Here is a 27,867-nt window from a genome sequence, read left to right on the forward strand (position 1 = left end):
TATGGAAACGGCCAGGGTAGCTGGTGATCCTGGCAGGCAGACCAAAGATAAGGTGGGAGTGCGTGGGATGGAAGCTGCATGTATACAACAGCTGTATGAATACTAGTTTTCACTCTTTTAAATAAGCGTATTAGGATTTCACAAAATTTGTATGCACGCAGGTCAGATGGGGTCATGGGAGGACAACACATAATTTAATGTAAAGTTTTCAATATGTTGTTGTTTTTGATTTGAAGTGGTGAAGCTGAGGATGGAAATGAGCATCTGTCAAGTGCAACAGAAATCAGCTTTAGTGTAGTGTTGCTGTAGAAACCACACATTTTGTTAAATCTACATTATTTGTGTGACTCAGGATTACAATGTTTTGTTAATTTTCACATCTACTCTCTCTTATAAAGCAGAGCCATGAATTTATATGATGTCTGTTATATAAGAGCAGGTGCTGCTCCAGAGATCATCAGTAGGTTTTTACATACACACTAACAATAATCATATTACTGTGAGTAAATAGATTAAGGGTTAATGACTGCGGGGATGTGTGGTTGCCTACAGGGATCATGTAATTAATTACACAAAATCAGATAAGGGAAATTGATTTAATGAGACACATTTTTTCTACCACTGCCTGCCTTGTCACTTTATTTTACTACACATCATTTTGAATTTAGCTCATTGATTGGCTTTTCTGGCACTAATAGAAACCAGACTGGAGTGTTTACATACCACAGTATTTGATTGTTGAATGAATTGAGTTATGCCTACACTGATTAAGAAGAATAACTTTGTTACCGAATGAGATAAACTGAGTTTATGGATTTTAGAGCTGAAACAATGACTAGTCTGTTCATTATGTAGTCAATCAAGAGAAATTTAATGCTAACGATACCAAACATTATCTGGTTCCTGCTTCTCTGATGTGATGATTTGCTGCCTGTTTCACTATAAACTGAATATCTTTGAGTTTTGGTGGGACATAACATGTAAATTGGGCAAATTTTGATGGATATTTTTCACTTTTTTCTAATATTTATAAACTAATAAATAAATAGAGTAATTAATAAGAAAAAACAACAACAATAGATTAATCATAAATGAAAAGAATCATTAGTTGCAGATCTGATGGGAGTTTCAATGAAAATGAAGAAACAAGTTCTTAGAAACCAGAATATAAACTCTCATTTAGGTGTAAGAACTGGATATGTAAATAGGCAGATATTTGCTAACAAGTTCCCCATAACAACTTTATGAGGCCATAATGTTGAGTTTAATGAGAAGTTCTGCTCACAAGTGGCAAAAAAAACATTAGTTCTGCTTTTAAAGAGAAATGTAAACCCCTGAAGCTGTTGTTAAAACATGGCTGCAGCAGAAAGTGTTAATAATACTCTGTTAGCTTTGTGTTTTTCTTTTGTAAAAGAAGATAATGCAAAATGACCGATACATACAATATGGCCAAAAGTATGCGGACACCCCTGTACTTAAACGTTCTTTTCATCTGTGGCTGTTTAATAATTCACAAGCCAAAACAGCGAATGGCAGGACAACGTTTTTATTCCATTTATGTTGCATTTTGATCTTTTCCCTCTTTTAAATAATCTTTTGTCAATGTTGCGATGACGTTAGCAGCGCACCTCTCCCTGTCGAATGTTTGTTTGATGGTTAGTTCAACAAGGTAATTTGCAGAACAAAACGTGTGTTCACGTTAGATAAGAAGAAGACTTCCTCAGGAAAGCTAATGTGGGTTGTTCAGAGTTTGTGGTTCTGGTGTTGTGTAGCAGGCTCAGAGTGAACGTTTACCTTTGATAGAACAGTGACGTTACTGCAAATACGTTTTTTAAATGAAGTGTTTTCATAAGCTGTTTGGAGACAAGTTCTCCATCTATGTAGACAGATTTATTATTATTATTATTATTTATTATTGCAAAAATGGAGAGCACCATCATGATGCGAAAATGATAAAATATAAATTACTCCCTTTCGGTTTTTGATCTTTTTCACACAAGCGAACACGAGATGTGATGTTCTGATTAGATATGTAAACCACAGCAGAAAATAACATGTAATTCACTTTCAGTTGAACTTCAAATGTCATGCATTACTTTAAATTATTTTTCTCCAATATTAGGTGAATGCCAGTCACAGCTAGTTATTTATTTCCCAGACCACACACACTGTAATGATGATTGTAGATTTAACATCCAAAAGGCAGCCCTGAGTGAAATATTTTGGATGAACGCTGAGTTTTTTCTGTGTCTGGGTGTGTCCAACTCTCAGTGTTACACATAATACATCTTAAGAAAGTACAGTCATAGTGCATGAATGTATTAGACTAAACCAAATAGTTGCCCACAAACTATTTCATATTGGTTATCACTCCATCATTGAGGCATTTTACCTGATGTCTCTCTCTCTCTTTGCAGCATAAAATTCAAACTAAATCAGTTTGTCAGAGACGGTTTACAGTCTATGGACGTGCGTGGGATTACAGTCACACAACGATGGTTTTTCTCTGCAGTGCTCCTCCAGTGTTCCCTCTCTCCCTTCTCACTTAATACTGTTTGCAGCCTCGGCTCTTTCTGTTGTTTTATCCAGGGGTCGTCTGGGGCTGAAGTTGCTGTTTGCAGCTCTAGCTTGAGGGGCTTTAGGCTCATCTCTCCTTCCCTGCACGTCCCCGCTGTCTCCTCCTCGCTCTCACTGTCTCTCTTTTTATCCTGTCTCCTCTGTGAGGTTTCCCTCACTCCTCTCTGTGACTCCCTCATGAATTTTTCTCTTTGGAAAATATGAGGTTGCTACTTCTCCATCACTCGTCTCTCTCTACCTCTCTGGCACACCTTAGCTGTCTTGCCTTCCTTATAGTTTCCCTGTTACATTTTTGCAAATGGGAATTATGAAATAAAAAAGTGTGAATTGTGGTTTAAGCAATAGTGGCAGCAGGAGATAAGAGAGAGTGTTTTGTTTGGGTGCATCAGTATTCAACAATTTGCAACCAGCTTTTTCTTTCTTTAATTTCAGTCTGAAATTCACTGACAAAAACTGATGGATTTTGTAGGGCTGCAATTATTTAAAACTGCAGCGATTAGTTGATTAATTGATGAGTCAATCGCCAGAAAAATTAACTGCCAACTATTTTGATAATTGAATAATTGTTTTGGATAACTTTTAAGAAAAAGATGCCAAAATAATCTGTTCCAGCTTCATAAATGTGAATATTTGTTGGTTTCTTTAGTCCTCGTGATAGTAAACTGAATATCTGTTGGTTGTGGACTGTTGGTCGGGGCAAAACGAGATATTTGAGGTTGTATATTGGGCTTTGGGGTTTTTTAATCATTTTCTGACATTTTATAGACCAAATGACTTAATCGAAAAAGATGATGTGTTGATAATTTTTATAATTAATTAGTTAATCATTTAGTCTGAGAAAAAGAAAAACTTCATATTGTTTGTTTTGTCCAACCAGCGGTCCAAAACACAAAGAAATTCAATAATATGTGATATAAAACAGAGAAAGGTAGTAAATTACTCACATTTGAGAAGCTGAAGTCACCAAATATTTCGCATTTGTGCTTGATACACGACTAAACCATACCTTTTTATGGCTGCGTTCATTGTTGTTTCCATGGACACGGTGAATAAACAAGGCTGCATCGATGCCATGAAAATTAAATTATTTAACTTTTTTCAACTCATTTTCGGTTATTTGTAAAAGAGACTAAAAATAATGGGGGGAACAATAATATAATATTATTTATTCAATATGTTAAGAGAAAAATAATGAGTATAGGTAACTCCAGTTAGTTCACTTCCTCTTTGGGCAGAGATGAGGACGGTTGAACTGAGTCCAACTATCTGCGTAGGAGTGTGGACTGAGCGGATCACAATGGATAATTGCAAGTATTCCGAGGGCTGTCTTGACAATCCCAAATATAAAGCCTGCTCGGCTCAGGATTCCTAAACGGGAAAAGAAAGAATGCAAACTTTGTGTAAAAACATTCAACATCTCCAACACGGGGGAGGCGGCAATTGAAAGCCATATGCAAGTGTAAAAGCACCGTTGTCTTATCACAGCATCCTCTGCACCCACAAATCACAACGTTTTTGGCCCAAACCAACGTGAGACCTGCAAGTAATGAATCTGCTAACATTTTATTTACATAATAATCATCTAGCTATTTGTACACAGAAGTCAAATATGGTCTGAAAAGTCTACTGAGAAGTCTGGAAGTATGGAATTTTAAAATATAAAATGTGTGGGGACCCTGAATACAAGTTGGTTTATAAGGACAAACAGCAGAAACACAGCATGAACAAACATGAAATTAGTAAAGAATAAAAAGGCAGAATGGCTGGATGTTTATTAAATCATAAGGAAACTAAGCAATCTCAGCTTCTCCACTGCTACCACACAGGAAAGCCATCTCCAACTTCTTATCTCAATGCGATTTAGCGCTTTGCAAACTTTAAATTTCTTCCTTCGTCCTTCTTCTTGTTTGTGGGTGCATGTTGGCCTCCATGTCTGGGTCGAGCTTGTTGGAAAGACTCCACTACAGCCTCCGCACTCATGTAGAAGGTGTAGCCATGAATAAGATCAGGCCCTTGAATTGCTGACAAATCTGTTGGCATATTGGAAGACTTTGGAGCAAAAATACAGGAGGTAGTTCAGTTTTATTTCCAGTCAGACAAATATTGCCAATATAGCAGACGTTGAGAGGATTAAAATCACCAGAGCAATAACTAATGATTTCAATTAGAGAACTACCTCAAGGAAAACTTATCCAAATAGTGTAGTGTTAATGAGAATTACTTATCCATGTTACTTATAGAATTAATCCTTTATTTATTGAGCTGTAATGGACTTCCATTATGCAATGTGAGTCCAACACAAAGCCTGTTCCCTCGGTGTAAATCCCTCTCTCTATTATTCTTCTCTTGACCCAGCCCTCTCCCCATGTGGTTAGTCGGATTAGTTTGCAGGAGAAAGAAAGACAGCCATTGTATTTCTTCCTAATGGCCAAGTCTTTGCTTGACTCTTTGCCTTACAACCCTCTAAATATCTCTCCCTCTTACTTAGGTTGGCTTCCTAAAGACGCAGCACCGTTATGAAATCACGTTCACGTTGCCTGAGGTCCCGGCTCTGGGGAAGGATGTGTGTCCAGCGCCAGTACCCAGTCCACACCTCCGGATCACTGATATTACACCTGCACCGGAGGGTAAGATCAACATCATGAGAGAATGAGGAAAAACAGTACGTGAATAAATAAATATAATTTCAAAATGACCAAGAACCCTGCTTTCCATGAAATATTCAGAGGAAACGTTCAGGGGAAACCTGGTCTTGGTTTTTCTGGCTGTTTCCAACAATTGATCAAATAACTTATCTAATGTGAAAGGGTTCGCTTGTAGTGACAAACCCACAGAGATTTATCACCTGACTCTGCAGTTGCACTTCCCCTCAGCTCTACGGAGCGTTTTAGCATCTTTCAGCGCCTTGTTTTGGTTTTACACATTTTATTTCTCAGGAGTTGTTTAAAACCAGAAATAGAAACAGATGTGAAAAGAGAGAGGGAATATTGGACTTATATTTTAAATTTTGATTGTTGCTTGATATCTTTTGGATATGTTAATAGGCAGATATTCGCTAACAAGTTCCCCCATAACAACTTTATGAGGCCATAATGTTGAGTTTAATGTGAAGTTCTGACCGCAAGTGGCCAAAAAAACCCCATTAGTTCTGCTTTAAAGAGAAAGTTAAACCCCTGAAGCTGTTGAGAGGTAGATTGTTATAAAGTGGCTGCAATAGACAGTGTTAATAATACTCTGGTAGCTTTGTGTTTTTTGTTTTGTAAAAGAAGATGACCAATATACACTATATGGCCAAAAGTATGTGGACATCCTTGTACTTTGCACCCTTGTACCTGCTGCTGTGTAGATGATTCATTCTCAAACCAAAACAGCAGATGACAAGACAGCGTTGCTATTTCTGTATGTTGCATTTTGATCTTTTCCCTCTTTGGTAGAGGTTTTGGTCCAGTTTCTGCTGTAATTTGCCACTGTTGCGATAATGTTAGCAGTGCACTTCTCCAGGAGGCTTCATCTCCGCCCAGTTACAGTCAAATCAAGCGCACCTGCAGAGCAGCCGCCCCACGCTAACCTGATATAACAGCTACATGAGTCGCATGTTTTACGTGCAAGACTCGTGTTTTAATGCTCTTGTCCATCGTTTGTAATGTGAAAACGTCAGAGAAATAAAAAGTTTGCATCCTGGTATTAGTTCAGTTATAAAATCCAAACCCACGGCAGAGCGTCTGTCCTGTTGGCTGCTGACGGCCGCAGAGTCGGAGGAGGAGTTCAGCCGACTTCACTGTATTTAACACCTGAGCTGAGAGCGTTAGAGCTCGAAGCAGGAAACACAGTCACTCGGCGTCACGCTGCTATCCTCCGCTTCCATCATCTCACGCCGATTCTTTGAAAGAGCAACAGCCAATGGGGAAACTCCAACACCTGGCTGGCTGACCGATGGTGTTACTTCATCACTCATTCACTCACGGACAACCGTGGTCATAGAGCTGGTCATTGGCCGGTCCAGCCAAAAAACATGCTCTTCAATTTCAGTTGAACTTTAAATGTCATTCATTACTTTAATCCCATCACAGCCAGATATTTATTCCCCAAACCACATACAGAGCGATGGTGATTCTACCTTTAACATCCAAAAAAAAAAAAGGAAAGTTAAGTATATGTCTGGTTTTGCTGCAGGCAGCCCTGAGTGAAATATTTTGCGAGTAATTCTCAGCAGCATTGTTACAGGCTGCACGGAGTACCAGATGGCTGAGGATTACAGCCAGCAATGGAGAGCTCAGACAGTGTTAGCTCAGCAATCCATCTCTGAGAGATCATAAACACAAAGCTGACTTTCAAACACTTTCCTGTATTTGTCTTGAATTCCTGTCACTTGTGCTGTCGTAGGCGGTAAACCTCAAACATCTGGCACCTGTGTGGGCTGGAAATGACTTTACTTGAAGTGTAACTGTGAACTTGAATGTGTGTGAGTCTTAACTGGATTTCCGCCCCTCACCAATAAACCAGCTGAAATGGGCCAAAGGTGATCCTAATGTTCCTGGGAGTTGTGCCCACTTACATGCTTGTAACTGTAACTGACTGACCTTTACTTTCAACTTACTGTCACACTCTTTATTTCACCCTCTGGCCCGTTTCTAGACCTGTGTGTGTGTGTTTGTGTGTGTGTGTATCAGCTGATGTTAACAGCGGCAGGTGTGTGTCCATATTTGTCTGTGTGTGTTTGTGTTTTAATATATTTACTCATCAGTCATCAGCTGTGTTTATGTGTTTTTCCGTCATGTGATATTTTGTTCTCTTGTGGTTGCCTGATTTGTTTTTCTAGCGTCAGTCTGATCCATATTGAAAATATCACCTCACGCAGAGAGAGATGTGTGTGTGTGTGTGTGTGTGTGTGTGTGTGTGTGTGTGTGTGTGTGTGTGAACACTTGGCAAAAAAGAGGAAACCCAATCTCTCCTCCCCTTTTGTATTTTCTCTTTCTGTTTTCCAGGAGGTCTGAAGGTAACGTGCGAGTACATGGCGCAGCAGGAGGGAGTTCTGTGTGAGGAGGTGCAACTGCTGAGCGAGACCAACGAGGACATCTGTGTCAAGGTCAAAGTTCACGCCAGAGTCATGGGTGAGGTTTCCTTACCAGAAACTATGGTGATACTCTCATTGCTCGGTGCCCTCTGCATGTGCAGTTTATATTGCACCACACTGTAGCTCGCAGATGACCTTTTGTCGTCTTTTTTGACAGTTGGTGAACTGAGTAACTCAAATGATTCATCATTGTTTCCCCTCGTCTTTCCTTTCTTCAGAGACACTTCCTATTAGATAGAAAGACAATGTTTGGGTGTTCCCTGCACTTACATTAGCATTCACAGATCACTTTTTCAAGCATTTCTACTTGTAAAACCTTAAAGGAATAAAAAAAATTTGTAGAATGAACTCAAAATCTTTATGAGAGACTGTGATACTATAAAATTATGTTTCAGTCTTTTAAAACTGTAGCTTTTACTGTTAAAACTTAACATTTTACTGCCATTTTTAATCTGCAGTCTGCAAGTAGGTCTGCAACAATGGTTAGTTTTGATCAATAAACCAGACAGTTATTATCACAATTAAGCGTTTGGTCTAAAAAATATGTCAAAAATAGTGAAAAAGTACCATTTTTTTACAATCATAATTTCCTAAAACCCAGAGTGACCTCTTCAATTTGCTTGTTCTGTCCAACCAACAGTCCAAAAACCCAAAGATATTCAGTTTATTATCACAAAAGATAAAGAAAAACAGCAAATCTAGAAGCTGAAACTAGAAAAAGTAACAATTTTTATAGAAAAAAGTATTTCAGAATATGTTCATAAACGTTTCTAAACATTTCTAATTAATTTGTTGTGTGTTTCAGTATTTCTCATCCAGAGGTTTAAATGATCAAACTTGACATCACAATGAATTTTGGTTTGTTTTACCAACATGTTCTCATTTTTAAAAATAGGATTCTGAGGCTGATTTTCACAACAGACTCTTAATGTTGCATCAAACTTCTTCGAATCTCTTTCAGTTGTAAAATTGAGAAATCTGAAGTGAACAGTTTCACCAGTCTTTACTGGTGTGCTGCTGCCACCTGCTGGTGACTTCAACAACCAAATCTCTAACAGCCCCTAAAAATAATCAGCTGTAATATTAGTTTACAGACAGTTTTTTACAGTAAAATTTCTCTACAACCTTCTTTACAATAGAATAATTCAAATAATAACAACACAACTAATAAAACACAAATCTCTCAGTAACAAAACTCTCTCTCCTACACAGTAGCAGTGTTTTTCTGCCGTCTGACATCATGAAGCTCTCTGACACAGCAGAGCAGTAATGAATTTGATTCCTACACTTAAAACAGTGTCAGTGGGACTGAATTATATATCATTTATGTCAGCAGATGGAGAATTAGTCACAGGGGAGCGCATGTGTCTTTCCATCTGTGCCTACGTAAATATACAGTAGCAGGACTCGTGTGTTCGAGGGGTGAGTGGCGGCCGGGTCGGTCAGTGTTTTATTTTTACTCACAAAGCGTGACCTGAACATCTGTCCAGATGTGTGCGTGTAAGTGAGGCCTGGACAACGACCAGATCAATGGATTAAGCTCTGCCTTCCGCCTTTGCTGTTACCCGAACTGCACCGCTGCTGTTAGATAAGTGACTCAATGAGTGAAATATAACAACAGACGGTTAATAGATCAGTTATTACAAATGCATTACTCGAAACTGTATAAAACATGTTAATATATGTAAGGAAATGTTTATTTTAATCATTAGTGCTGAAACTAGTGTTTATAAATTAACTGATCAATGAGTTGGCAGAAAATTGACAACTATTTTGATCATTGATTAATTATGTAAATCACACAAACAAACAATTTTCTGGTTCTAGCCTCAAAATTGTGAGAATTTCCTGCTTTTCTCTGTCTTACAACTATGTAAATTGAACATCTTTGGGTTTTGGACAAAAAATTCCGATATTGATATTTCGGCCGATAATCTTATAATACATAAACACGTTTTTTGCAATGATCCCTCAGATGTGGTTATCAAACACTTGTGACAAAGATATGTAATGGAGGCATGATGTTTTACAGTTTAACAATAAGCTGTGTTGTATAAAATGACATCAGTGCACTGAAACAGTAAACTTCACTGGGAAATTAACCTTTTAACATCCACGGGGTTGCCGGTGACCCGCTTAAGCCATTTGTAAGCAGTAGCATCACACAGTAATGAGTCAAAGCAGTCGGCACAGTTTGGCCAATTACAGATGATTGGAGAGGTTCAGTGACACCACAAACTAAAGACTCCCGAGCTCTCATTAGGTTAGGCCTTGAGGTCTGGGATTTTATAAAGGATGTAGAAGGTATATGTTGTTCTGTACAGTTCTGGCATAAAGCAAGTCCTAATTATTGTTATTCAAATATGACTCATTATAGACGAGCCATAAAAACAGCCTTATTGAGCCTTATTTGAACTGATGTAGTTTTGTTTGTGTTTTAGCCACATGCTGAACAAACACATTTCCAGAAACTAGAAGATGTTACTTGTCAAATGAAGCCTAATTCATGCATCATGGCCTCACAGTTCTTCTGTTATAAGCTTTTCCATTTGGGTGTGCCAAATAGGCGAAAATTCTATAAAAAGGGTGGATGTTAAGGGGTTAATGATTATAAATAACTATAAATAAGAAAAACACATAGAACAAAAGAATATAAGTATGTCTGTATTGCAGCTCCAGTACGTTTTTATGCTAATGTGAGTCTGCAGAGTCATTCCTGTCTCTTGTCTCTCTGTATGATGGAGGTAGGGGGGGGAGAAAAGTGTGTTGCATTGGCCGGGAATCGAACCCGGGCCTCCCGCGTGGCAGGCGAGAATTCTACCACTGAACCACCAATGCATTGGTGCAGGTTTCTAGTGCAGTGTAGCAAGTGAACAATGAGCTTAGACCCAAACTAGTGCTGAGTTTTAAAACATTTGTTCATACTGTTTGACTGTGAAAGGTTTCATAGTTGGTTATAGATAAATAAACTTAATATAAATGTGTGTGAGTCTCATTTAACCTCGATTCAGTCTCATTATAACACTGGTGGGATGTGACGTGTCGTGTATATGACCTCTTATCCAGGATCACGGTAGCACTGAGTTTTAAGTCCTGCAGCTCTGAATATCTGTGATCAGTCATGCTGTGCAGCGTTTTCAACTGGAAACCTCCACATAGGAGGTGGGCGGCTCTTGAACTGCATGTAAGCGGACACTTGAAGTAGGAGGGGAGGAGGGTAGAAGGCGGGGGGGGGGGGGTGACGGGGAGCTCCCGGCCCTAAACTGAGCCTCTCAGTCTGTGCTTTCTTCCATGTTGAGTCCACACCGCATGGATGAGGCACAACTGGAAAGCTGCACCTCTTCACCGCAGGATTCTTTCCAGCAACCAGGAGACTCTCACTTTTATTTACTCGCACAGATTCTCGACAGCGACGATAACATTTATATAAATAAGAACTAAAAAATAAAAACCCGCAGGAGATGCGGTTGTTTGTCAGATTCCAGCGGCGAGCAGAATACACACAAATGTAACAGCAGCTCTGCGAGTGTTTGCTCAAAGCACCGAAATACACAGAGACAAATTTAACAAGTTATTTCTTCATCTGGCTTTTTACAAGTTTAGTGAAACCAAGAAAAGACATTGAAGTGAATGGGAAGCTGCTTTCTGTGGAGCTACTGTGGTCATGTTTTTTTGTACAATCTGAACCTGTTTTCATAGTTAACGTCCGCAAAAAGGGGAAATACATTTCCCAAAAAGTCAAGGCACACTGTTTCATGACTTTATTATATATAGTGGCTACATGATGAAGCTTTATAACTTTTGTGCCTTGACCTTTTGGGGAAGTCGTGGACATTGATTGGTTAGCTGTGCATCAGGAGCACCTGTTTTACGTCACGTCGTTTTCAGATCCAGGAGGCACTTCCTCATTTGTTTTTCATCCACTGTCTTCATAGTTGTTTGAAACCGAGGCTCCGAAAGGTTGAATACAGTTTGAAAATGTGAAGTGAAAATGAATTTGTGTGTACATTGATGAAATGAATCGTGTCACATGCACATAAATTCATAAGAAAAGATTCAGATTCTTGAGGCAGGTGGCACAATACTGACAGCACAAGACTATTGTGAATGTAATTACTTAACTATGATACAGATATCAATAACCTTGTCATCACATCTTTATTTCATTACTTCCCTATTTGCTTACTTAACTTTTATCCAGAGGCAACTTGGCTGATCTGCAGTATATTTTCGTTACATCAACACATTTATATTCAATAATATTTTCTCTTGTTTATTGGTTTGAAGTTATTCGGGTTGTCAAGTGTGCACTTCTTCTGATTCCCTTCTTTCTCTTTCTGCCTCTCGTCCAGATCGTCACCACGGTACACCCATGCTGCTGGAGGGAGTTCGCTGCATCGGGGTGGAGCTGGAGTACGACTCTGAACAGAGCGACTGGCAAGGATTTGACTGACTCTCGAGAGTTCCCGTTCCCCTTCACATACACACAAACACACACACAAAATAACACACACACACACACACACACACACCATATCCCCCAAATAGAAGAAGAAATAGAAATCTCACACACACACATTTAGTGCAGACATAGTGCCACATGCAGCATATCAAGCCCCGGTGTTGAGTTTTGTCTGCAACGTCTCTTACATACAAAAACATTCCTCTGCTGTGACTTTCACCGCCAACATCGGCAGAACCCGAACGGACATTTCGTCACATTTCATCTTTCTTCGATTCCTCTACAAGCCCTAAAAAACTCTGTCGTCTGTTCGCCGTCACACGTCGTGTCGTTGATCTGTCTTTTCTTTACTGAACCTCCAGAGGGCAGCAGTGCTCTTTAAAATCAGTGCAGCCTCAGATCTTCTGTCACTGCCTCTTGTGCTCCAGTTCACTCATTTCCTGATGTGCAAACCATACAATCTGTATCCCACATGGATTTAAAGGTGCAGGTGTAAATAAGGGCTCTTTTTATTGATTAAGTTGCTTGAAATTGAACTAAAAGAATGGAACAAATCTGCACAAATCAGGGAAATGGGGTTGAATTAAATAGCAATGCTGAGCCTATAATGTGTCTGTTTAACCATAAGGGGGCACTGCAGACCGCTGTATGTAACGCTCTCCATTCTGAAGGCTTTTTTTTTTGGATAAATGATGGGTTTTAACTGTGCTGCAGGGTGGTGGCATCTCTGTATTTAAAGGAAAAATCCAACTCGGACACTCTTACGTTTTTAAAATCCTCACGGTTGGTTCTTTACGTGTCTGTTTCACGTGTTTTACCTCAACCTGCTTTATCTACTTCTACTGATTTTCAGGAAATCCCTTCAGAAATATGTGTGAAGGTGTAAGTGAGGAAATCGTTTACAGCAGCGATAATGGAGAGAGGTTTTACTTATCATGAAAAATACCTCAAAACATGTGATCCATCTACAGAACATGGTACTAGTCTCTTGAATCTGTTTTTCCTCCCTGTATGATTGTGAAACATGTTTATGTTATTGTGCATCTAGAAAAATGCACTTTTTTTCTTTTATTATGAGGAACTAACAACAAAATCTCTGAAACGTTTTCTGACATCCTGTTATGTTTCTCCACTTTTGTACAGAAATAAAAGATAATCACAAGAGAGCTGCAACGACTAGTCCAGTAATCAATTAGTCGAACAAGAGAAACTTAATTGGCAGCTATTTTGATAATCGATCAATCGTTTCAGTCATTTGTTTCAAGCAAAAATACAAATGTTCTTCAGTTTCAGCGTCTCAAACGTGGCGGTTTTCTTTTTTTCTTTGGGATATCGTCAGCTTTTGGACTGGTAGTCAAACACAACAACAAACTGACATCACTGTAGGCAGTGAGGGATTATTTGTTAGCATTTTATTGACTAAATGATTAATTGATTAAAAAGTAGAGCTGCAACTAACAATTATTTTCATGATCGATTAATCTTCAGATTATTTTGGCGATTAATTGATGAATTGTTCTGGTGTATAAAACATCTAAACAGTGAAAATGTCCATCACAATTACTGGTGTCCATGGTGACCAACAGTCGAAAGCCCAAATATATTCAATTTTCTGTAATAAGAAAAGGAAACGCAGCAAATTCTCAAATTTGAGAACCTGAAACCATCACATTTTTGCCATTTTTGCTTCTAAAGCTACCTAAATGATTACCCAAATATCAGAGTAGTTGCCGATATTTGCCGAGTAGTTACCGAGAAAGTAATCGTTGTAGCCAACAGCTGTATTTTAAAGGTACGAAAGTGTTTTTGGGTGGATTTTTCCTTTTAAGAAAGCCTGCTGCAGCCCAGCAGGGTCCAGGAAGGATTAACATTTAGTTTCTTTGTTTGAATTGACGAAGCCTTCAGAACGCACATGCGACACAAGTGCCTTCCATTGTACTGTCCAAATGATTTAACATTGTTTTACCCCGTCACATACTGTACCGACCAGTCTGAAGCAGCAGGGAGGCGACCGTACACGTCCGAGCCCAGTGACACCTCTGGGGAGGGAAGGGGAAATAGAAAAATATATCTCTGGGATCAGAAAAAAAAAAAGTTGCCCTCTTGATCCAGTATGACACCTGCTTGTTTGTTGTCTTTCCACGAGTGTTAAAATCCCACAGCTTCCACCAGCTCACCTCGTCCGATCAGACAGGTGTATCATGTGTCCCGTCAGTACATTCATTCACAAAAAAACATGGAAATTACAGCTCGAATCCTCATCACGCGAACTCAATTAACATTTTTGCTTATAGAGCAAGTGCCATGATCTCCATATCCATATCAATCATAACATTTCCTGCTTTTTTTTTCTCATGTCGCCTCATTTGTTTTTCTTCCCCTTTTAAATGCATTCAGCCTTAAAGAAAATGATTCTGTGTCTCTACATAGTTCTTGGTGTAGTGCAGATTACACTGATTTAAATGTTTGCTTGCGTGTTATTAGGTCAAAGTCTGGTTTTGCTCCTTTCTTATAGTGTGAAACTGAAGTGCTCTGTATGTTTCTGTTTCAAGAATGTAGCAGTTTATTTGTTGACATCTGCTCCCCCCCACCCACCGTGTGCGTGATTTGTACTTTTTTTGATGTCAAAAATAAAATAAAAACGTCTGTATGTTTGAGTTTTACTCATCGTGGACTCTTGTCAGTTCATAGCAGGAACACTTGATGGCAGTCTACGCCGCCACAGCGCTGTTTTATTTATCTAAAGTAACTGTGGCTTACAGTACACATGCCCTGCATAACATGATGTAACCTCTTACACAAAATCGTTTTTTTCATGATTGTAGTGATGACACAAAACTGTTTGGACGCACGATTTTTTTTTCTCATTTCAGATGAATGTGAAAGTCTTCATAGAATTAGGGGTTTATTTCTAGAGAATTTGGAGTGTATTTATCTTTGTGCAGCTCAGTCTGTTCAGTTTAACAGGCGAACACAAAACTGATTATATAAACATACTGGAAACACTGTATATGACACATAACTCATATTCAAGTCATGTAATATATACATATATATATATCTATATATATGTATATATTTTTGTCAACAAGTAGATTCAAGCCTGTAGAACAATTTCATAGCTTGGTTGAAGAAATTAATTACATTTACATACTTACATACTGTAAATTGATAACTTTTAACTTCTGTTTCTTTTACAATTTATAAGTCAAACATGTTTATTTCAATTACAAATCACATTGAATACAGACTTAATTGGCTGATTATGAGCATTTCCCCCCCAAATATGACAAATAAGTGGAACTGTTGGCTTTTCTTTTCTTTAGATAAACATACATGGAAGACAATTACATTCAACAATGTTGTTTTTTTACACTAGTTGGGCATTTTTACTTCAACTTGAGAAGAGATTTACACCAATACTTTTATTTCCACTATAATAAAAATATCAATCATAGCTGAATAGAACATTTAGACATTTATAAGCACCTGGTTCATCTGGATACTGTGTGTGTGGCTGCAGAAACAAGATAGAAACTAGTTGAGGTTTAACTGTCCACATTATAAGGATAATAATGAATATTTAAGGATAAAGTGCACAGGTGTTATTACTACATGTCAAACTTTACTTAGCAGCTGAATTCACAATTTTTATTTAAAGAGTTATAATTACTGCAGAAATAAGGACTTTTCTGTCTCTTTGTCTCATTCTCAGACATTATAAAACCAATTTTTAATAAACATGGCTGCTGAAACTGCAAATTAAACAAAACTAAAGGCTGCAACTCTGGCTGATCTGTAAATATGCCTTCTTAGGTTTAAAAGTGTTTACAATCAATACAAAAATCAGAAATATTACGGATCATTTGAGTGTCAAGCAATGAGCAGAATATAAATGTATCAACACAGAGCTGTTTCTGCGTGTGTTTGGTGGCTGAACCGCCGGTTTGCAGAAACTCTTGAGACCAGATCGACCCTCTGCTGTCTCCTCTGGGACTCTTTGTGTCCTGAGCTAAACCCGGACTCAGCTGCAGCCGTTCGAACCCACAATGATCATTACAGATATCAGCAGAAACCACCTTTTGAACGGAGACAGATGTGCGCCGGTAACTTTTTTAAAGGACTCTAAAAATTACGCAGAGCTGCTGAGGAATCCGTTTATAGGGAAAAAAAGATAAATATACCCTATTTTTCTTTTTTAAATGTTTTTATTTATTGTTTTTAACTTCTGCTAACGTCAAAGATAAATCCTTTATGATAAGAATAATCTGAATAAAGACAGTTTGTGATTGTATTTTAACAACAGCTCAAGTGTCTGTTGTATAAAATAGTTTTTAAAAAATGCTGATGTGGAAAAAAACATTTTAAATAGTCTAAATATTAATTATTATTATTATTTTTTTAACTGTTGTTATTATTATTAATAATAGAAGTAGTAGGATTCATACTGGACTAGCTGGTCCCTTTAATGCTCTGAAAACACGTGAAATGTTTATTTGTTTTTATGTTGTTTGAAACTTTATGTTGCTGCAGGACACACTTGCAAAAGAGATTTTTAATTCCTGTTACAATAATAATAAAAAAATAGGCTACTGATGCAACTTACAACATGTCTCCACGTGATATGATTTATATGCAAATGTTATTTTAACCATTTAAATTGTAAAATGAAACAGTTTTTCTCCTTAGCAACGTGTTGGATTTTAATATTTTGAATAGATATTAACCTGAAAACTTCCCTCAAAGTCAATAAATGTAAATTAAATTCCTAAAAGACTAAAATCATCGTTGCATTCAGGTGCAGTCTGAACAAACACCACCTATTAGTGACATTTAGAGAACATGTTCAGCTTCTTTTCTACCGAATACAATTAATATGATCCTTTAAAAAAAAAAAGGCCAGAATATTAAATGAATGTAAATTTCGACAGATGAACAGTCACTTCTGTGTGCAGGTAGACTTCAGGACATTTTAAGCTTTTTGGTTGAACGAAATTATGCAGTTTTCTGATGTGATCGCCTCCACTGTGCTGCATTATTTCAGTCTTCTGCTCTCACACACGGCAAGAAACTGAAAGCAACAGCCTGTAAACAAGCTGGATGAGATAAATAACCTCCTAAAAAACACCTATTTTATACTTCAAAAAGCCCTCAGCTTGACTTCAGCCAGATTTGAGTCTGTTAACGTGAGAAATAAAGTCTTGAATTAAAACGTAAAACCTACTTACATGTCATTTTACATTCATCCTCCGACACATTTTCTCTCCTCCTCCTTCCTCCAAGGTTTATTTCAACTGAGCTACTGCGTTATTACTTTCTTTTTTTTTCTCTCTCTCCAATACCACCACCAAAACCTCGGCGTCCAGTTTCACCAGCAGAACCAGCAGCAGCTTTCATACTGGACACAACGCGTTTTCTAGCAACTTATTATTAATAAGCACAAATCCCCCCCAAAATGCTTGTTTGTGACATCACGTGACCCACTATTAAAAAATAGACGCAGCAAACTGTTTTCAGAGGTATTTGTGCTCCTGCACAGCCTCATATGAAGGTTTGAGAAATGCAATGAGACTGTAAAACTAATAAAAATACTTCAGTCCTTTCCAGCAGCTGCTCTCCACTTAGATTTTATTGTGTTAACCGGTTAAATCTGAATTATTTCAATCTTAAAAAAAAAAAAAATCACAGTTGCATGTGGGCTCACACATGTTTGCCATTCCTGTACAGATTTGTCTGGAGCTTGTGTGGGATGTGTGAACTCTGCGTGGCCCGTTGCCCTCCCATTGACCTCTGGGATTACAGTAATCTCTGTTGATTGATCTGATTGATCAGATTCATCTCCACAAGGCCGCAGTACAGCCGCACACACACGGGGGGGACGGAGATGAGGCAGTCGGTGCTTGGTGCAAATAAACATTTTTTTTTTCTTTTTTTTTTTCTTTCTCTTTTTTTTTTTTTTTCCTGTGGGCACAAAGGCAGAGAGTCTCTACAGGCATCAATATCATGTGCCAGCAGATATACGCCTTTATCCGCACTGATATAACATAATTGGGATTTTGAGTATAGCAGAAATATGAAGTAAAATGGGTTTTAAAGTCGAATATGTAGAGGAATATCTTCAGATTTGATCATTATCATGTAAAAAAAACAGAGCAAAAAAATTCAATGTTTTCCACTGATTGTGTTGGTTTCAGGGCTGAAAAGCCCCTGAAGCTGCATTCAAGATCATCATGAGGGTAATAAAACTTTCTGAAACCACATTAATGAAATTATTTTAGAATAAACAGCTCCTGGAGGTATAGAGAGGCTTACTATAGTCTAATGTTTTACAAAGTAGGAAACTTTTTTGTTAAGCAATCATACTGAGATATGAATGAACTCGTACATACTGTTCAGGTCAAAATGTGACCTTTTATTTTATTTTTAAACATTTGAGAACTGTAAAAACACCCTAAATAACTTTCTTTTAGCCTAAAATGGGACCCAGAATATACAAAAATAGAAATTTTTCAACTTTTTTTTCAATTTCTTGTGCAGCTGATACATATTTTCATACATAAAAGGTGTTCTGTGTTAATTTTGACCCACATTTAATTAAAAAAACCCCTCCATATTCAATAAATTGAAATCATGATAGTTCCTGTTTTAGGAAACACAGAACCATAATGTAGTGTGTAATGTTGTGAATATTTTTTCCCCCTCCATAAACAAACAGTATAAAATCTAAAGAATAAACTCTCTCTGCTCTCTGAAGGCTTCATTAGGGATTAATCACCCATTTATTAGGAGAATGAAAAATAGATTTATGGTGTTCAGACTAATTACGAGGCGACAGTGTGAAGGCTCAGAATGTGAACAGTTTTTAAGGGTTAATGACCTGGACAATTAATGAATAGTGATAAATGTGCAAATTAAAATGAATCGCGTGGGTTTTTACAGATCATCATATCAGTCAGTGACCAACATGTTCGTTAGACTGTGGTGGAAAAAGTTCCTTTAATGAAGTAAAAGTTGTACCACGAGCTTCCTGCATTTAAAATATTACTTAAGTACAAGTATTAAGAGCCAAAATAAAGTATAAAAAGTACTCAGTATGCAGAATGGCCTATTTGAGAGTAGCTACTGTACTTAATTATTATTGATGAATTGACATGTAAGCAGCATTTTAATGGTGCAGCTGCACGCGAGATGAAGCAAAGTTTAACTACTGCATTTATTATAAGACAATCCAATGTTTTTATGTGAAAATACGAATCTGTGAAGTACTAACTGTACTGTAGGTGTTGCATAAATGTAAAGTGGAGTACATTTAGTATCTATCTATCATTTTTATGAACAATTTCTACCCATTTAAGCCTGTTTGCATTTTGAACATTAGGCTTTTAAGTAAGACTAATTTCCAGAAGTGTCAGTCAGTGCAGAAAACATATTTGACAGTAAAAAGCAGAAGCAAAAAAAAAAAAAAAAAATCCCCTGAGGGCTGTTAAAATATTATAAATGTCACAAAATGACAGAAGCTAACTTTTCTAATAGAGACTGAAATCAAATTATAAGAAGTCTTTGGAAAAGTCTGTTTTTTTTTAAAGGTTTTAGCTGTGCATCAGAGGCTGAAAACACTGAAGAGAAGGAGGAGGAAGGAGGAAAAGTGTGTGTGTGTGTGTGTGTGTGTGGGTGCGTGCATGTGTGTGTGTGTGTGTGTGTGTGTGTGTGTGTGTGTGTGTGTGTGTGTGTGTGTGTGTGTGTGTTGCAGCAGCAGCAACAGCAGCAGCAGCAGCAGCACAGCAGCAGCAATCAGTCCCCTCTTGTCTCGCTGCTGAGTGCAGCGTCTGATTGACAGTTTCTATTCATCCTCTGTGAGATTAGGCCAGCTGAAAGGAGTAACGACCCATGTCTGTGTGCAGTAATTACGGCCTTGGATAAGAAAAATAAGAAGAAACACACACAGCAAAACTATAATTATATAATCCCCGCTCAAAATGCTTTATTCGCTGTGTTTTTCCAAAGATGTTTCACCTGTAAAGAGGAAATTCCACCCGGTGTTTCAGTCCATCCTGCCACCGAAATTATCTCACAATCACAACAAACTACAGGCTACACCGTCAACATCAAGCCGGCAGAAGAAAAATGGGGCGTTATTTTTTTTATATAAAGATGGCTGCATATATATATACAGTAGAAATGACAGTGAACGAGCTGTTTAATCTCCAGTTGAAAACAAACGGTGACCTTCGCTTTGTGCTGTTTTTTTTTAAATCACGTACTTCTTGTAACAGATTTTGTGTTAAATGCTTATTTACTGGTGAGGGTTTTTTTGTTGTTATAGGAGTGAAGCTCGGGGGCCATTTCATGAAACGAGAACTTGAGGCAATGCTGCGTGGAGAGAGAGAGTGAGAGAGAAAGAGAGGGAGAAAGGGGGGGTGGACAAAATAAGAGAAACACCTGTTAAATCTCATAGAAGTGATTCAACTCCTTTGTAATGTTCAGGTTGCGGTCTGTGTTGTTGTTGTTTTTGATTATATATATCGTATTATATTGTGCATGTGTTGCTGTTTTTGTGTCCACCTCATGTATTTGTTCATGTAGTATGGCTTCCACCAATATGGGTTATTATGAACATTGTATTCTCACACTGAGGTGATATTTTGTGCTTGAATCTGACCGTTTTCATGCCAAAAAAACCTGATAAGTAGGTATATATCTTGTCAGGTTGAGTGAGCATTTAGGAACAGAAACTCACTATTGAAATCCAAACTCAACACTGCTCTTTATGGCAGAGCGACCTGCACATTGATCAATAACAAAGTTCATTTTTAAAGCCAAAAAGCACAAATTTGTCTCAAACGGCTTTACAGTTGATTCAATATAGGACATCCTGTGTGCTTAGAGACGTGATTTGGGTATGTAAAAGTAAACTTTGGGGTTCATGAGTCATTTTAATGAAGAATAAATTCATAAAAATATACATGGACATTTGAATTGGCTGCTAAAATCGTATAAAGACACTTAAATGTCTCTGCAGGCTCTCTGTTTACTTCCATCATATCAGATTGACATGACTATAAATATTTAATAAAAAGCCAGTATTGGCCTTCATATGCCGGTTTATATGTGTGTGGTTATGGTTTTCATTTTGAGAATTTTAAAGCCCTTCAATGAGCTTCAAAGGGAAGAAATGTGATATATTTTTAATGTAATTTTGTTTTTTTACCTTACTGGGTCAGATGTGTTTCTGCTTCCTGGGAAACTACATGTGCGCCTTTTGCACTCACATTGTTTTCTGGACCAGGGGAGAGTTCGGCCGTAAACCAAAAAAAAAAAAAAAAATGTCAGAGCCTGACAGGGCTGCGGGGAAACCCAGGCAGCGCTGCATTTGGCTGTTTCCAGAGAGGAATAGCGCGCACAACCATCGTCTCATGTCTCCGCGCCTGATCCCGGTCTGCAGCGCCGCTCATCCTCTTGTCAAAACGTGCCCTGCGAGTTGACCAATCGGCTGCGACCCTGCGTGGGCAGGAAGTGACGTCTCGGGTTCCTGCCTCTGTGAAGTGTACCGTGTCACCACAAATATTATCCACACACCACCATCTCTCCTCTGTTAGTGCAGGCAGGGTGTATCAGTCGCCCCGCTCAGACGTGATGTTTCAGCTGCAAAGCAAATTATAAATACTGACAGAGTGCTCCAGACTTTATTTGAGAGCAAATGTGACCATTTCTCATTTCCTGACAGTCCCCTCCTGAAGGTTTTCAACACAGACATCTTTTCTCTGTGCGCTCTCCAAAAAGCAGAAGACCACCGACCCCCCTTATGTGGCCATCTCACCACCAACAACATGCAATCAAGGATCCGCCGAGGCAGTCGAGCTGAGCGGGGGTGAAGTAACAGGCTGCTGCTTTGGAGAAACCAGGAGAAACTTTGCTCCCTGGCTGGTGCACGGTGAACTGTGACCGCTGCTGCATGAGGCTGTTATGCGCGCCGCCTCTTACTTTTATTTCTACGTGGGTGAGCAAGTGTGTGTTTGTGGCACCTCCCCGCTCCACCATAGATCTGGCTGCCCCCTTGTACCTAACAGGCTGCACCATGTATTCCTCCTGCACCTCCTGGTTACATTAGTTAGTGTAGGATCCTGAGTTTTCCTCCCCAGCCGACTCCCCCCTTGCTTTGGTTTGGACTCCGGACCGTGCGTCATGCCGCGACACCTGAAGCGCACCCCGGTACCGTTGCAGGACTGCATGGTTCCTCTGTAACTGGATCTACTTTTTTTTGTTTTGTTTTTTTGGTTTTTTTTTTTTGGAGGGGAGAGGAGGGCATGCTCTCATCGTCTCCGGAGAACACTTACAAAAAGGAGAAGAAAGTAGAAAGACGAGGGTGAGCAGCAGCGACAGAAGGAGGGAGAGATAATCTTAGAGATTGTAACTTACTTGGTAGATGTTTGATCAGGCCACGACTATGGGCGATGGGAACCATCGCTGTGGACCCAACCCGCTGTGTCCGGACCGGATGGAGGCAAAGTGCCGAGCCGAGATAGGGAGCCGGTCCCCGGTTCAGAGCTCCACCGACACCCCGGGGACATCAGCGTCCACCCCGACGTCCTCCAGCGAAGACGGTCACGACAAACTTTTGGGAGTGGACCCTGACTACTGTCGAAGGATATTAGTAAGGGGTAAGTGGGCCAAAATATAACAAATTTGATTTATTTCGTGCGTAAAACAACAATCCTCAAAGTTGGAATCAATGACAGGTTTCAGGATATTGAAGGATATTTTAAGTTAACTATCATTTTATCCACAATTATTCAAATCATAGGATGTAAAACAATAATAATCCTCATCACTGGTGTCACCACTGACACTTTTATCCCCACACATACAGTGTAGGCAGCCATAAAAGAAAAATACTTTAAATGTGCAACAAAATCTCTGCAGGTGGGTTTGTTGATGCTGCTTCCACTAACAAAATGTTAAATTGTAGCTGTAAAATATGACAAACTAGAAGTCAACATACTGTAGAGTGTAAACTGTCTAAAACTTGGACTGATGCTTCCAAACATATGACTCAGTCTGTGAACAATATAACACCTCTGGTGCAGGATGGACTACAAAAAGCTCCTGCAACAATGGGCTACTTTCACTTCCGTGATATCTAAAGGATTGCAACACCAGACCACACCTTTTTAAAAAAACATTTTGAATAAAAATAATATTGAAGTGTGATTCTGAGCAGATCATTGTGTGGAACAGACTGTGTTAATTTTGGTTAAACCTTTGTTCAGGTGAAAATATAAAAAAAATATTCCTTAAATTCATAGTAAAAACAAAGAAAATGCTCTTTTCTGAATATTATCTCTTTTTTTTCGTGCATGTCTAATGAATATTCCTCTCAAACACACCTGTGTGGCTGATTGTTTGAAATCAGACCTGAGAAAGAAATGAAAACAAAGAAAAATGGTCTGGAGAGAAAAGTGCAGGATAATCAGGTGAAATTCAACCCTGTAGGCTGTTTGTTGTCTCGCCTTTAAAAAAACAAAGGAGCTGATATAACATCACCTCTCCACAAGTTAGAAGCTTAGGTTAGTTGTCAGTGGCTGATTGTCTTTGTGTGTTATGTTAATGACCATCAGAATAATATTTAATTCAATATCATACTGAGTGTCCACGCCCTCCTGCTGGAGGCCAGCAGTTTCTCAATGACTTTAAATAAATAAATCTAGAAAATTCAGATAAAATCACTGCAGTCAGCAGCCATTCATAAAATAAAGGATATCTGCTGTCATTTATTTTTATTATATTTTTAAAGAATCGACGTGATTTAGAAGCTGTTTTAGTGATATTAACCAGCCTAAAAATGTTAGTTTAATTTATGCTCTCAGAATAAATGATTATAAATTAAACTGTGCAGTTTATGTGTGTGAAATGTTTGCAGGGAAACATAAAAGGCATCAAAAGTTCAGAAAAACACAAAGAAACATGTTTATATCTCTCTGCACTTGTAAGTTAATTTACACCTGGCACATTTGTAATTATTATTTCAGCACGTAAACACGCCATAAACCCAAACGAGACGAAATTACAATTTTGAATTTATTTATTTTTTGAGGAAGTATTTAAAGTGTGAGTCACTGAATTTCTTGCAAGGTGTTAAGAAATGTTTGTCTGATGCTTTCCAAGAACCCAAGCAGCTTCTTCACATGCATTCAGAACTCCTTAAAGAACAAACAAAGAATTTACTTGCAGGTATTTTTGTGCAGGACATTTCTGCAGTGGCACAAAGCCTAAATGCTTGATGTGTGGACAGGATCAATATGTCGGCCTATCAGTTCTCGGTTATGTTGGGGATATTATGGTTTGCTGGCTGGTTATTTTTATTTCCCATTGAACGTTTAGTCGTGCGGTTTCCTGGCTCGAGCAGCAACAGCTCGTTTAGCTACAGGGCAAAGTAAAATTATTATATTATCACGAGCGGTTTTAGATAGAAAATGATACATGAGAGGAAAAATACGACAACAAATCTCTTGAGTCAGAGTGAATAATGTAAAACAGCTTCTTCAGGGTTTCGATCAGTTCCAGTAGAAGTTGTCTGTTGTAGCAACTGCAGGAAGAAATATTAGAAAATTGTCAATTTTTGTGTGTTTATTATGTTGATTATCAGTGAGCCACTGTTGTCACCTGTCAGCCAGAGTTTTATATCATTTCTCCACTGTTGATCATAATTTCTGGTGCGACCCAATACATGAAACGCCAGATATATTTTCTCATATGAGCTAAAAGGCGTTGATATGTTGTCCTCTGTTGACGCCTGTCACTGGTCGCTATTGTGCTGCGTCCCTTCACTGGTTCACGGTGGCCGGTTAGAGAAGCAAGTGGCCTGCAGAAGGAGTTTTTTTTTTTTTTTTTTGGTGGAGATGCAGCTCGCAGCACCGAAGCGAAGCCTGCAGTGTCACTATTTGTTTTCCAAGCTGAGTGCTGGATGCTCGGGTTTTCCGCAGAGAGGCCGGGGTCACCCGGAGGTCAGCAGGTCTGCTCGCAGCTGCTGTTTGCTCGCTACTGCTCGCAAATGTTTCCATCACGGTTTGAGCTTTTTTGTTTTGCGCCTGAAAAAGAGAAGTTGTGAATGTATTCTACGGTGTGTTTGCTCGATTAGGAAGGTTTACAGCCTCTTTGGTGCAATATCTCACTTGCCCTGCGAGACGTTACGCAAAATTGTTCTGCGTGCGTAAAGATGGAGACCTCGCAAGCGTGTTTCATGATGTGTTTTGGGCCTGTAGGCTAACAAATACTTAAGAATAACTTAAGAATAACTGTCTTTTACATTATGATTGAAATAACTGTTAAATACAGACGAAGGTGTGCAGGAACATAACTAATGAAATTACTGTTTTTATTAAGTATTTAAGTATTTTTTTCTTTTACGCACGAATCTTCCTGTAATTTATAAGCCTTTATATGTTTTACTGACCTTTTCATTACTGCGCGTTTATGCAAGTAGTTTATATAAGTGGTGACGCAACTTTAAAAAGAGTCCAAAATTTTGCCTTTAGCTAAAAAAATAAATAAATATTTGACCTCAGTTTTTTTTGACTGTAGCCGGTAGCCTTCCTATAGGAACAGTACGGATGTTCGGTTGAATCAGTTTTGTTTCATATTTAATTCAGGGTTCTCCATATTTTAACGGATTGCATTTTTCATGAGTTGAAAAACCTTGGACAAAGAGGAGGTCTTGTCTGACCTGCGCCTCCATTGGATGTGGTAAATACGAATAAATATTCAGGTAGCCTATTTTTTTTAGACTATTGATATTATGTGAAATATCGAAGGACTTCAGCGTGGGAAGAAATTATTTAGGAACCCCCAACATGTGTGGACTGCAGCCAAATTTAACGCATTGTGGTTTATTTATTTTTATTTATTTGTGAGCAGTGTGTTGATAATATCCCGTAGGCTTCTGGATCCAGAGCGGAGTGCGATGGCACCTTTACTAATATTCTAATTTACTTCAACATACTTTTGATTGTGTTTGTATTCTCAACTTTTTTTTTTTTTTTTTTTTTTTTTTTTTTAAAGCGTAAATTAGTTTTTCAGACAAGCTTTGGAAACAACCACAAGCAGCTAATTCTTCACAGATCAGATGAACAGGATGTCTCAGGCCACAGAGAGGGAAATACAATACAAATAAAATAAATATATAAATAAAAAAGCACAATAACAGCAGTAACCTGAAGCCAAACAGACCTCACTAAAACGAACGAAAGGGCAAGTAGCCTGTTTAACAATAGCTTGTTTCAGGAGCACACACACACACACACACACACACACACACACACACACACACGCACACACACGCCGTGCTGTTGTTGTTGTGGATGGATAATGACGCACAGCCGTATTACTTGGAATGGAAACAGTGTTGAGAGTGAAGCGCTTGATTAGCTACATTCTCCAACTAGTTTGGAGTTTAATTAATTAAATGTCATCCATAGAAATAAATCTATACCGCGTGTTTGCGCAACGCGACTCAGTGAAACACATTTAATATCCCAGTTTTTACAGTCAGGACAGAGATTCGCTACTCAGCGTACAAAGCGTTGGATGAACAAGAATGAACATTTGATGGTTGATTTTACTACTTCCTGTGTATAAACGTGTCAGATAAAATTTTCTGTCTGCTATGCTTTGTTTTTTTTTAATCGACTTTAATTAGAGTTTCATACATTAAGAAAACCAGACGCGTTTCCTTTAAGCTCTCAAACCTAACCTAGCGTGAGGCTGTGATCACGTGGACTAACGTTACGCAGAGGCAGCGCGTGCGCAATTTAGGAGTTTTGGCCACGATGCGAATCTTAACACATTTTATTCAGTTTAAATGTTCATTTTCACAAATATTTAGTCTAATAAAGTAACGAAATAGTCCTATTAAGGGACTGATTGTAGACCATGACGACTTGAGGCCTTTTTATGAACAAGCACACTGATACTAATGTAAACACAGTTACAGAAAAGAGGATTTGCCTTGAAAATCATTTTCAACATATCGCAGTGACAGTTGTGTAAATAGCTTACAACAGAATAGAGCCTATTCTACCTCTGTTAGCCTTTAAACGCCCCTTTCTGTTAAAAATAACGCAGACGTAGCTTGTTTATCTCAAAAACGCTCAGGCACTCAAGCGTCCATTAGCCAATAGTCCTGGTGATAAATATTACATCAGTTTGGCACCATGTGGGAGCAGATTCACTATTCACAGCCTGTAGGAAGGTGTTTCTAACTGTTTTTACAGCCTTAAACTGCTGAAAAGTGGTTAAAGTTCGATTTTAGTTTAGCTAGACGACATTAATAATAATAATAGTAAAAAACAATAAGATTCTTTAATAATAGCCCAGGTTGCTCCAGTTTCTGTCATGTTTCACTGAGACTTTGTGTTCGTTGTTTTTGTTCTGGACAGACGCCAAAGGCACCATCCGGGAGATCGTCCTGCCGAAGGGGCTCGACCTGGACAGGCCCAAGCGCACGCGGACCTCCTTCACCGCAGAGCAGCTGTATCGTCTCGAGCTCGAGTTCCAGCGGTGCCAGTACGTTGTGGGGCGCGAGCGCACCGAGCTCGCCAGGCAGCTGAATCTCTCAGAAACGCAGGTAAGACCAAGACAAAAACTGACATTTGCTACGGGAAAAAAAACCAAATAACAAAAAACAAACAACAAAGCAACGAAAAAGATATTTTATACATATTTTAAACGAATAATGACGACAGATTATTCCGCCAAACAA

General features: G+C 38.6%; 2 protein-coding genes and 1 non-coding gene across 4 annotated transcripts in view; 2 read left to right on the top strand and 1 right to left on the bottom strand.

Annotated features, from left to right (window-relative positions):
* LOC137174075 (adipose secreted signaling protein) overlaps window positions 1-14,776 on the top strand; it is a 33,278-nt gene extending 18,502 nt beyond the window's left edge. For both annotated transcript variants that reach the window (XM_067579116.1, XM_067579117.1), the window contains exons 4-6: window positions 5,066-5,204; window positions 7,563-7,688; window positions 12,004-14,776. In XM_067579116.1, the coding sequence (XP_067435217.1) occupies window positions 5,066-5,204; window positions 7,563-7,688; window positions 12,004-12,104 (366 nt within the window). In that variant the 3' untranslated portion in view covers window positions 12,105-14,776. The remainder of the gene's footprint in view (window positions 1-5,065; window positions 5,205-7,562; window positions 7,689-12,003) is intronic.
* Window positions 10,419-10,489, bottom strand: trnag-gcc (transfer RNA glycine (anticodon GCC)). Its single transcript has one exon. It is a non-coding gene; the product is annotated as a tRNA-Gly (tRNA).
* A 6,317-nt stretch (window positions 14,777-21,093) lies between the features above and the next one.
* vax2 (ventral anterior homeobox 2) overlaps window positions 21,094-27,867 on the top strand; it is a 30,580-nt gene continuing 23,806 nt past the window's right edge. Inside the window, exons 1-2 of the mRNA XM_067580097.1 lie at window positions 21,094-22,771; window positions 27,545-27,732. Of these exons, the coding sequence (XP_067436198.1) occupies window positions 22,537-22,771; window positions 27,545-27,732 (423 nt within the window). The 5' untranslated portion in view covers window positions 21,094-22,536. The remainder of the gene's footprint in view (window positions 22,772-27,544; window positions 27,733-27,867) is intronic.

Source organism: Thunnus thynnus, chromosome 22 (assembly GCF_963924715.1).
Source record: "Thunnus thynnus chromosome 22, fThuThy2.1, whole genome shotgun sequence".
Classification (NCBI taxonomy): domain Eukaryota; kingdom Metazoa; phylum Chordata; class Actinopteri; order Scombriformes; family Scombridae; genus Thunnus; species Thunnus thynnus.